General features: G+C 40.1%; 1 protein-coding gene across 1 annotated transcript; it reads right to left on the bottom strand.

Moving 5' to 3' along the window:
* Positions 1-504: 504 nt before the first annotated feature.
* On the bottom strand, positions 505-3003 carry LOC143656936 (developmental pluripotency-associated protein 2-like). Its single transcript, XM_077128725.1, has 3 exons — positions 2866-3003; positions 1229-1363; positions 505-1089 (listed from the first exon to the last, which is right to left on the bottom strand). Exons 1-3 carry the CDS (start codon positions 3001-3003, stop codon positions 505-507), a joined length of 858 nt encoding a protein of 285 aa, XP_076984840.1.
* Positions 3004-12154: the final 9151 nt, after the last annotated feature.

Here is a 12154-nt window from a genome sequence, read left to right as displayed (position 1 = left end):
AATATTACAGTGAGAAATATTGTTCTCTATATCCCCAAGTATCTTTTGAATATTGGGAATATCTTATCCACATACAAAAATTTTTAAAGTAGCAAAAACATATTTTATATTACTACACACAATGTTAAAATATTTACTTATACTTTTTCTGTAATGGAACTCTCCTGTAACAGTAATTTATATGGAACCAATGCATAGAGGAACATTTTAATCGGAGTGGATGGGAAAACCTCTTCTTAAACCTAATTCATAAAAAGCAGCAGTGACAGTTACTTTTTTGGCAAACCCTAACTCCAGAATCCAAAAATTCACGTTTTTACTCAAGAAAGCAAGGCAGCATTGAGGATGGTTAGAACACAGATCAGCAATCATCATGATGCAAGTCAATTTAGCTATGGAATTTCAGTCATTCGTTGTTTATTAAACATTGCCCATCCAAGAAAAGAGATGACGGTGTGTTCAAAGCAGATTGCTTCTCCTTCCCCATTAGAATTAATCTTTTCATTAACTTCTTGATCCTCTACCACATTCAGGGCACAATATATTGTCTTCTACATCTGCAGATGCAAAAGTGCAGGCTGGTAACAGAAAGAGAGAGCGCATCCTCTTGGGAGTTGTCAGGTATCCAGGCCTTCCCTGCGTGGAACTGTAGGTGAACCCAATCCCTCGTGTCTGCAGGGAGAACCTGCCGTGGATGACATACCATCTGACACCAGAGGCTTGCAACAAAGGGGTCTCGACATAAGTAGTCATGGAGCATGAATTCACAGTATTCAGCTGAACTTCTCTGACAGTAATTCTCGTCCATGATGCCAATATTGCCTTCTGATCTGAAGCTGTCACTTCAATTCTTTTAGTCATTTCTTCTCTCTCCCTTCTCTTACGACTTTTCTGACCTGTTGCTATCTTGGTCCTTGTCTTGCAACTCTTTGAACATGACTGCAGTTTGGCCCTCCGTGGTGTGTCAGGAATATCTATCCCATTTTTGCTCAAAGCATGTTGCTGGAACCTTGGATAAACCTCTATTTTCAGACCATCACTACTCAAATTAAAATGTTGACCACATTTCTGCAAAGTGTCCTGTTGTACCTTATTAATTAGAGGCAAATTGGTTGACAAGGGAAGCACTTAGGTGCTGAGTGAGCTTTGAATTACTCATTCACTTGAGGAGGAGGAACTTTCTCTCTTTTCCTAGATTTCTTTGGTTTAATTTCTGCAGTAGAAGTACTTGGTCTATTTGATGCTCCTCTCGAGGTTCCTCTTTCAATGGAACCAGAGTGAGTTTCACATGTTCCTCCTCTAATTCCTCCTCAAAGACATTCTTTTCAGTGCTATCACAATTTGAGTATGCATTTCCAGGAACCTATAGGTGAAGGCAATGTCAAGGCTATCCACAATCTACTCCTTTTAACCACTCTTGTTTCTTTCTGATTCTCTTTATTTCCTATGTCTCTTCTATCAATCTCCTGGATTTACGCCTATCCTATGTTTTCTAGATAGTTGTTGGTGGCAAGTTTTCTAATGCCCCAATTGTTTGAAACTATGTCTTTTGAACCCCTATATTTAAATTATAATTTGTTTGAATATAACATTTTATGTTAAAATTGTTTTTACCTTATTGCTTTTGTACTCTTTTTTAACTTTTGCACCCTGTTATCTTCTTGCACTCACTGCAACTGTTGAGAAGTCTGTAGTCAGTGGGAATCCAGGTCTTTTGAAGGATAGCTACTCTTTCCTTCTGGAAATTATAGTCTCTCTATAGTTTTTGTCATTTTTTATGTTCTTACATTTCATTCTAACCTGTCAATCTATTGTTTTTTCTCATCTGTCTTGCTTGAGGACTTTTTAGTTTTAAAATTCTTTAATTGTAAGAAATTTATCATTATTTCTTCAAATATTTCCTCCACAATGATTGCTTTCTTCTCCTTTCCTTCTTAGACTCCCACTATACAGATGTTGGCATTTGTATTTTAGCACACTGACTCATGCTTTGGCTGTACCCTTCCTATTTTCCCATCTATGGTGTTCTTTTTTACAAGTGCAATATTTTTAATATTTAAAATCACCACTATATGTTTTCTTATGATTTATTTTCCTTTCTTTGTGTACCAATATCTTCCCTGCCTCTTTGAGAATATTTATAAATCCACTTCATGTAGTATAGCTGTTCAGTTTGCTGTCTTTCCTTTCTAGCGTTTGAACTCTTTGGGTTCTAGATCTTTGTCCTGTGAACTCCAGTTCCTTTAGGCATGTCACCTATTTTGGTGGCTAACTGTACTGGGGGAGGGGCTCAAGCCCAGCCCCTAGACTGGGGTCAGGGAGGAACCCCAAGCAGAGTGCCAGGTTCCACGGAGATGTCATTTATTCCCTCTCCCCACCAGTTTTTTTGCTCCTCCATTACAGGATTCTCCTCTAGACATGCTGAAAGAAGTGACTTGGGGAGGTAATGATCTCTGTAGATTGGTTTTTCAAACTCTGGGTGACAATCTATCAGTGGATCATGAAATCAATTTAGAGAGTAAGTGAGCATTAAAAAGAAAGACATAGAAAGAATAGAGTAGAATAAACTAGAATAGGATGAAAAATATAGAGTATAAATCATCAGTAAGCATGCTGTTTTCTGAAACTTTCCTTTATGCAGGGTTGTATATATACTAAGCCATCATGTAAAAAGTGTTCCTTATTGTGGATAGAACTCAAAATAAGTTTGAAGGCCACAGGTTTTGACAGTGATCCACCAGTCCAGAGGGTTTGCAGTGAGGGTGCATGGATAATGGAGAGAAACGAATGTTCAAGGCCAGCTGGCCAGTCCACTTTTTCATCAGCCCTTAACCCTGCAGGGTCTTGGCACTGTGCTGGTTTTACCCTGTTCACACCTGCCACCTGGCTGATGCTGCTGACTTCTTTTTCACAGTAGCCATGGGGCAGACGATTGTCCTCCAAAAGTAACACGGCCAAAAGCAAGAACAGAACTTGAGCACTTTCCCTTAACCTGGCCTCCATCACTGCATCTGGTGCCACCTGCCCCACATTGGTCCCCCAACCCAGTATTTAGTCTACCACTGGGTTCCCCATAGTTTTTACATTCATCACCAGATCCAGTCTTCCCTCTCGTTTCTGTGGTTCTTTCAGATTTTGTGGGAGCCAGTGGCCTAAGCCTGTTTTTCATCTGCAACCTAACCTAGGAGCTGCCAGGCTCCTGAGCATCCTCTGCCTCTAGCAGCCTTCTCCCTCTCTCCACCCCACCCAGCTCTCCCACCTCAGTAATACACATGCTGGTTTCTCTCACTCCCCCCACGAACTATCTATTTTGACTACGGCCTTTGCCAGTGATAATTGGAAACCTGAAGCCCCGGACAGCAGGGAAATTTATAGCTAAACAATTATATTGTTGAAATCCTGACAAGTCCACCCTGGTTAATAGCTCTGAAAATATGGGAGAAGTGAGAATGACTAAATCCATCTGTCTCCATATAGCAAATCTGCAAAGATAGACTTATAGGACCTGCTCGCTTTGACGGGACTTTTTCATTTTCCTTTTCTTTTTACATTATTGTTCCAAATGCTCGTCTCACTCAATATGGATTGATTATCTGGAGAATGACTTGGATATTTGAATAATCATCTTCTCAATAGTTTGTTTTTCCCTTTTCCTATTATGACTTTTGGAACTCAGCCAAGAGCAATGTAATAGGCAGGTAACAGATTGAGAAAAAAAAACAAACAGTGCTGGGTTTCATTAGTAAATTATCATACGTTAGATACAGGTGGGATTCCTTGACTTGCGAGCCTGGCAGAAAGTTTTCAATAAAACAGCATGAGGAGGGCAGGACTGCTTTTGGAAAGGTGGTGCCATGGAATTCTGGGAGGAAAGAAAAAGGCTGGATAGCTCAATGGTCAAAGACAAAACTCTGTGATGCTGCTGGAAGGCTAGGTACCTAATGAGTGAGCTATCCAGATGCATCCAGAAGAATTGGACCTTTGCCTTATGAGAGTAGATCAAATTACTGAGATTGATTCCTCGTTCCCTTATACCTGCAGACCCTTGGCATGACTTCATAATGGGAGGAACGTAATTCCCCATCCCTTGACTTTTGGCTTGGCCATATGATTTGCTTTGGCCAATGGGAGATAAGGAGATATGATGTGAGAGGGGTTTAAATACACTTATGAGATTGGTCTTACTCTCCTAATGCTCTTGCCGCAGGAAGACCATGCTTCATGTGAATGTTTGTCCAGGGAAGATGAGGGACATGAGGAGGAAATCTAAATCTACTCCATGGGTTGGAACTAAACCCAGCTGAGCCTGGTCTACATCTGCCAAACCCAAGTCCACACACAGATGTGGGAGAAAAATATGTCTATGTTACTTTCCATTGAGATATTGTGGTTGTTTGTTGTTTGTTATGCAGCAAATTTGACTGATGCACTAACTTAATAGGGCTGCTCTTGGACAAAAAAAGGTGGTGCCCCTTGTTCTTTGTTCTTTTGTTTGTTAATATCTAAGTGCAAGTGGATGTGGTCACAGTGCCCAGTAAAAATCTAAGCCACTGTTTTCTATGACAAGATGACCAATTCAAAGGGTAGTGCCATTCTTTCCAATGTAGGGGTATTGAAGCAAGAGTAGGGACATAGTCTCTCACCAAGGGACTGGAAGGAAAATTGAAGGATGAGTTCTAGTGAGGGGCAGGAATAAAAACATTCCAAAATGTTGCTTACAGTGGGAGATCAAAGCTAAGCCTTTTGGGTGACCTGCATGTATTTTTGTCAGGAAAAAAATATATCATCCTGAGAACTTCTGTGGTCCTCATTTATATAAGAATAAGCAGGAGTCCACATTGCCTCAATTCACGTGACTTCTAATTCAACACTGGAAGTTTCAACGATTTGATTTGACTGATACTAAGTCTCATACTTCAATATGTAGCACAAATCTGAATGTATAGGAGATAATCAATGAATCAACTTGTAATTGATAGATTATCAGGAAATTTAAACCAATTAGAGTACTGCCATTAATTTGTTACATAACCCCAGACTAAAAGCTTAACCTCTCAGTTCCCTCATGGAAAAGTGAGCTTAAAACCATTTGAAGTCTCTAAGCCCCAGAATTATTGGGAGAGTAAGATGCAATGAAGTTGGGAAAAGTCGGCAGTGCTCTAGAAACAACAAAATAGTATAATTTCCCCATAAGTGCTTCTGTATCAGATTCTTTAACCTGTGGAGCCAACAAGAATACTGAAGCAGAGCTGCAGGTGATTCAGGACAAAGCACAACCTTGAAGAGATCGTAACTAGATATTTTTCCCCTTAAAAGCTTGTCCTCAACTGGTTGCACTGCAGAAGTAAAGCCAGCAGCATCTCTGATCCCAGGCCATCTGGCCTCTTCTTAAAGATCCCTGGTGATATGCAATCTCTGTTTATGAAAACCTGTTTCTTCATATTGATAGCAAAGTCTTATATAGTGCTTATGATTTGCAAGACACTGCTCTAAGCCCTTCGCTTCTATTAACTCATGTATTCCTCATAACAATCCCATGAAGTTGCAGATGAGGAAACTGGGTGGAGAGAGACTCCATAAACTGCCCGAGGCTACAGAGTCAATCTGAGGCAAAGCCAGGATGTGAAGCAAGGCAGAAAAGCTCCAGAGTCTCCGTCCTTGCCCTCATGAGTGTGACGCAGGGCTGTGTTAATGGTTGTCAGCTTATTCTTTCAGAGAGCTGAAATCTGCCACCTTGGTCTTAGTTCGCTTTCTGAAGTCACACAGAATGACTTTATTTCCACTTCTGTAGGACAGTCTCTCTACTACATTTAAGATTTGGAAAGCCTTACTCTCTCAGGCACCCTCCCCTGAACATGCCTTACTTTGTCATCATCATCATTAACTGAACTAAGTTCTCTCAGAAACAAGACAGATGTGGTCTGATCAGATCTGAAAATAATGGAGGTGTCACTTTGCATAATATAAATATTATATTGATTTTTTTTCAGAAGTTGCATTACACTAACGATTACATATTAAACTTGCGGTCAACTAATAGACCCAATCTTTTTATACTTAGCTATTAAGCAGGTATCTCCCTGTCTATACAGCTGATTTTTTTTAATGGACTTTGCATTTGTTCCTAATCACTTTATTGGGGTTTTCTCCACATTTTAGACTTTCAAAATTATTTGAGGTCTTGATTCTATGATTCATGACCATTCATCATTGTATGACTAATTTCTTCATTGGGCTGTGTTGTAGGCAACTAGTCTTCTGGGCAGACTTATCATTTTGGCCTAATTCAATATTTAACCCAAGCAAGTACTTTGACCTTAATTATGTAAAAATGTTTTTCACACACACACACACACACACACACACACACACTACACATACATATATGCACATACACACACACACACTATATTCCAAGTTTTTTAATTTTTTGCCTTTGGTTTTTATTTTATTTTTGTTAAGCTCCTTAATTGCTTTCTACCTCCCCTTTTTTTTCAATCTCCAAAATAAGAATATTAAAATGTGCTCAGATCAAAAAGCCATACCTTGTTCTGGGCTTGATCTACCCAAGCTGAGTATTATTACATGTCCCTCTTATAACGATGCAGTAAGTCAAGAATTCCAAGCTACTCACGTTTCTGGAGTCTTTGGAAGAACGTCCTTTGTGAGAAACATTATTCTGCAGCCTGGGAGAGAAAGCAGGACTAAACAAGTGTTCTTAGCAGTCAACCAAGGACTCTGGAATTATCTTCACATCTTTGGTTCTGAGCTCTTATTTAGTATGAACACTGCATCCTAAAACCAACCCAAGTCTCCATCTTTTCCATCATCGTAGGTGACTTATATCTCCTTGATGGCCTTTGGGCTTTTGTGCTGCTACAATGCTGCATTTCTCCATTCTGCTGCTAGTTGTCCTCAGTCAGTAGCTGCTAGTTTTGCTGATATGGGGGATGTCTTTTTTTCCTACTGATTTTGTAACTCTTATAACAGGCTCTGATAGAGTTTTATTCCAAGCTATTTGAATTTCTTTACAGCCCTTTCTCTTGGAATTCACTCTCTTGGAGCTAGGTTGAGGATGTTTCATCATTGGAAGTGCACATAGTTATACTTATAAACACTTTTCCTACTGACAGTGGACCACTGGCCAACATAAATTCCAGACACACTATCCGAGCCAAAACTCTTTTCACCTCTTCTCCTGGGAAGGCCACTGGGTTCTAAGGTGGACCTTAGTGTTTGTTTTCTTACATGCATTCTCATTTCTTCCTCCCAAAAAAAGCCCTAATTTTCTTCAGATAGTCAACCTCCACCTCCAATGCAGTCTAATAACTGAAGGAAGGCTGACTTAATCTCAATTTTAGGGGCAGCTTTTGATTGGCCCACACCAGTCGTAACAGCCCCATCTCCTTTTCCGGTCATTGCCTCTGGAACCAGGATTTAAGAAAGTTCACTCTTGATAGTTCTCTGGCAACTGTTATTGGTCTAGTAGTGGGCATGGGACTTCAGTTGACCAAATAAGACTGAAGGAAAGGAATTTTATTCTACTCTTGTGAGAAATTTTCTCTCTTGCTCACTTAACATGAGCAGGGAAAAATGTAGCCACAGATGCTGTTGGGCAGCCATCTTGTAATCGCAAAGGAAGCCAGCCTGAAGGCAAGATGGACCGGTGCTGAAGGGCAGAGCTGAGAGGATTTCAGAGTGGCAGAACCTAGGGTGTGATGTGCCTGGCCTTCCTGATATGTGAGGTAATACATTTCCTGACTGTTTATACCTCTTAGAGTCAAACACAGCCTTATCAACATAGGTCCTTAAGAAAATAAGGATCTTGTGGGCTTGCTTAGTTTGTTATGCTCTTGAGGTGGTTTTGAATTTGGAAGATTCTCAGGTTTTTGATGTTGAAATATGGGCTATGCTGATGTAATGCAATTGAAATGCTGGCTTCTTGTCAGTTTGTCTTTCTTAACCTACGGCAGAAATGCTCACTGAGCCTTCAAATGACCTTTCTTCCACTGATCCAATTCAGTCAGTAACTAGACGTCACTGAGTTTTAACCTTCATAATAGTCCACTACCTTAACTGGGGTAGGGCTGGTCATGTGATGCGCTGGTCACTTCTCATAAGTGATACATAGCTATAAACGTCTTTTAAAAATCCCTCCAATCTGTGCTATTGATTTTGTAAAACTTTCTAAATTATACTTAAAAGGGAGGCATTTTAAAAATGAGGGCCTTTAATCCTGTATACCTTAATGTAATGCCTGGATACATCCTAGAACATATCAAGCAGATAATCAAAAAGTATTGGCAAAGTCCCTTGAGGGATGGGAGAAAAAATATGGGACTATTACACTTTACCATCAGGGAATACCCTGATAATGGGGCAAACATTAGGAACACCCAAATCAATAGGCCAGGCCCTCGATCCTGAGGCTTACTCTTGTGAATCTTATGTAGGCAGCAGAGAAGCTTGGCCTACTTATAGGTATGCCTAAGAGTTACTTCTGGAGGACTTCTTTTGTTGCTCAGATGTGGTCTCACTCTCTCTAAGCCCAACTCTGCAAGTGAAATCATTGCCCTTCTCCCTACATGAGAATGACATCCAGGGGTGAAAGTCTCCTTGGCAGTGTAGGAGATGACACCCAGGGATGAGTCTGGCCCTGGCACCGTGGGATAAACAATTCTAGCTTGACCAAAAGGGGGAAAAGAAGTATAACTAATAAAGTTATCTGGGGCTGGGAGAGTTCAAATAAAGTTGAGAGGCTACTCTGGATGTCACTCTTATGCAGGCTTCAGCTAGACATTGCTACCTATCATAACTTGCCAAACCCCAACCAAAACCATTCCAGCCAATCCTAAAGAACACCTAGGGCAATATATAAGATTCTACGAATGTTCCATGCACTAGGGAAACTTTCCAGAAATCTACAGCTTCCAGATAGTTCCCTGGACTGGGTAAGTCCTGAGACCTACAGGGCCCAGCCTCTCCAGAACATCAACTAGTTCCATCTCCCTACCCCTTATTATTGACAGCCCCTTCCAACATGAAAAAGGTTAGAATGGCCATAGCCCAAATACCCCTAAAGAGAGGGATAGAAAGATCAAAGGTGATGGTGGGGTTATACATAGAAGGTAGGGTTTAACAAACAAATATGATTACTGAATCATTAAATTGACCTCTTTTAGTTGCTAGTATCTTAGAGCAGTTCGAGATAAAAACTTAAAATTGTAGAATGTAACCCATACCAACCTCTGAAATCTGTTCTACAACTAATTACTGTGCTGTGCTTTGAAATTTATTGCTTTTTTGTGTATATGTTATTTTTCACAAAAAAGAAGAAAAAGTCAATAGTGATGATAAAAAATATTTATTCCTTCTAGCCTCCTATATTCTGGAACAGCTAGAAAGAAAAATCTGAGATGATGGTATGGTAGCCCATGGCAAACTCTGGGATCCTGTAACTACTTGTTGAAGCATGCTTTGAAAACTATTGCTTTTTTCTTTCTTTGCTTTGTATATATGTTATATTCTACAATTTAAAAAGTTGAAAAAAAAAAAAAAGAACACATAGCTCTGAGAAACCAAGCCTTGTTCCGAAAGTGGACTTAAAATCATAAAAAAAAAAGAGGCATTTAGTTTGTGTATGACTGGAAACAAAAAAGAAAGCTAAGACAAAATTTAAGTTATAACCTCTGATTTCCAGATGGCTGCTCCCAGGCAAGATGTTCTGTGTCCACCACACAAAAGTGGGAATAGTCTTTATAGGACACCAGCTGTCTGCTGACTTGGAGAGCTTAGAGATGGGAGACTTTCTGCTGTAAATGATGAATTATTTCCAGTATTTCTAATCAAGTAGCTTATACAGAGGTGACTTATATATAATCTGAGCTGATTTGATGCAGAATAAATGCACTCATTTCTTTATGCTAATTGTAATGGGTTTTTAAGTTTTAGTCATTCGTTCTCTTTACTTCTTGACAGCTTCATTTTAATGCCCAAGGACAGGTAACCTGGGGTTTCCTGAATCCTAAATTTTCTTTGACTGTGTAAGCCTTCTTCATTGTTTCTGACCTAGGTGTGCTGTAATCTGCTTTTAGGGTGAAGACGTGTCAAAGAATAAGCTTTCCTAGTTTACTTCAGGGAACCAATGTATAGCTTCTAGGTTTTCTTTTAGCAGAATTCATGAATCTGGTATATGTGTGTATGTGTGTGTGTGTGTGTGTCTCATACACACACATATGAGCTTTTTAGAAGCTAGTAACAAACAACTTAAAAGATGTGGTCACTCAGAATGGACTATGCATCTTTTACTTGAGAGATAATAAATCATTCTTCTCAGGTGCAATCTTTTATTTATGCTTTGGGATTCCATTTTATCAAGAAAGCTTTGGTTTTCCTTTTGGACTTTGTGGAAGTTATGCTTTAGCAAGCAATTCGAGTGAACCTGACATTTATTAGTGAGGACACAGTCCCCACCAGTATCATATTCACAATCCAGCTGTTGCCATACCAGTTTTGCTCTGGCCTCTCTCTCTGTGAGTATGTGTGTGTGTGATGGCAACGTTGTGTGGTTGCAGATTTACTGTATATCAGTATGTGGAATAAAATCACTATTTCCTTCATACCATAGAAATTGGGTATCAAGGGTCTTTGTTTTGTCATTAAAGGAGTGGTTACTTATAATCTGAGCTATTAGATAAGGTCACAATATCAGAAATACAAGACTTTAGTAATGGCTTATATCCTGAGAATGTTCCTCCTTTCCAAGACATTTTCACATTTTTATTATTTTACCCTCACAAGAATCCGGGGAGGGAGGTCAACAGGACCATGCCTTTGCCCCTGTTTTATAGATGAAGAGGAACAACTTAAGGAGACAAAGTGGCTTTTCCCAAGGTCAGCTCACTTTGAAAGTGGCTAGTCCTGGACACAAACTCAGAGCTTCAAAGTTCTACTACGGGAAGAGCTGAAGTTTAAAACAATACTCTGAGATCCTTGTCCAAAATATTGTCCCAATTGTTCTTGACAGTGATGATTTAAGCTATTACTATGGAGATTTTGAACGGCTTCCCTTTTAGGAAAATGGAATCTAATTTGGGTCCCCTGGCTTGTGGCCTATTGCACCATTTCTGTGTTGTTAAATCCTTCTCAGGACCAGGTAGGAAAGGTTCTAGGAAGACATAACTCCACATGCCTCCCTTTCTTGGGGACCCAGAAATTCAGACTTTCTGAGGGGCGGGGGTAGCCTCTTTAGGTTCAGATGTTGAAAAGACGTTGATGCTGTTAGCTCTGCCAGCAAAGAGTTAAAAAGTTCAGTGCCCTTTCTGCTACCAACAGATACAACTTTATCCTGATATCTTATCTCCAAGAACTCCTGTTAAATTTTGAGTGTCTGTTATAGCTGGCAGCACTAAGTCCCTCCCTCCAGTGATCTCACTAAATTTTATTGTTTATAGGGACCGAATTCAGGAGGAAAAAGTTGATTTTGCAGAAGAGACCGAAACACTGTTTTTCTGCTTGAAGTACTCTGCTCTTACAAAACATATCCATTGAGTGAATTTGGGGCACAGGTGGTTCCTTTTAAACCCCAATCAATATGTTCCAGAAATTGTACTATTCACTTTTGATATCTGTGAAGCATAATGCTTAAAGTCTGTTTCTTTAAATTGGCCAAAGAGTGCCTTTTGGTCCTGGAGGCCATTTTTGTTTAATTCCAAGGGGCACATTTGGTGGCTGACGGCTCATGTGTCTTAGCCATTGATGCTTTCCTACCCTTTTTTCTGTCTCTCTCTCTCTCTCTCGCCCCCAGCCTTGCCTTGGGATATCTTAGTTATCCCAGAACTCTCTCCCAGGACTGTGTAACTTGCACCCATTCTTGTTTGCCTACCCCTACTTGGCCTCTCCAACCTCTTCATTCCAGCGTTCCTGGTTGGCCTTTCCCCCTGCCTCACATCACTGTCCCAGCCGGAGGGCTACAATAACAATTTTATTGAGCACTCATGCTACTCATGAGGAAACAGCTTCACATGTTTGGTAATTGCCCAGCAATTACATAGCTAGAAAGTCTCAAGTTTGGACCCAGAATGTCCTCTGTTCGATCGGACATGCTGACTCTGCAAACCTTTCACTGCTCCCGCTCATTTATAATGAGCATCTC

The sequence above is a fragment of the Tamandua tetradactyla genome, chromosome 2, assembly GCF_023851605.1.
Source record: "Tamandua tetradactyla isolate mTamTet1 chromosome 2, mTamTet1.pri, whole genome shotgun sequence".
In the NCBI taxonomy this organism is placed as follows: domain Eukaryota; kingdom Metazoa; phylum Chordata; class Mammalia; order Pilosa; family Myrmecophagidae; genus Tamandua; species Tamandua tetradactyla.
This window is presented reverse-complemented; position numbering and strand designations above follow the sequence as displayed.

Coding starts and splice junctions, on each gene's coding strand:
- LOC143656936 (XM_077128725.1), bottom strand. CDS start 3,003: ATGGAGGCCAGGTTAAGGGAAAGTGCTCAAGTTCTGTTCTTGCTTTTG. Junction 1,364..2,865: donor AGGTGGCAGGTGTGAACAGG/GTAAAACCAGCA, acceptor CTTCACCTATAG/GTTCCTGGAAATGCATACTC. Junction 1,090..1,228: donor AGGAGCATCAAATAGACCAA/GTACTTCTACTG, acceptor CTAATTAATAAG/GTACAACAGGACACTTTGCA.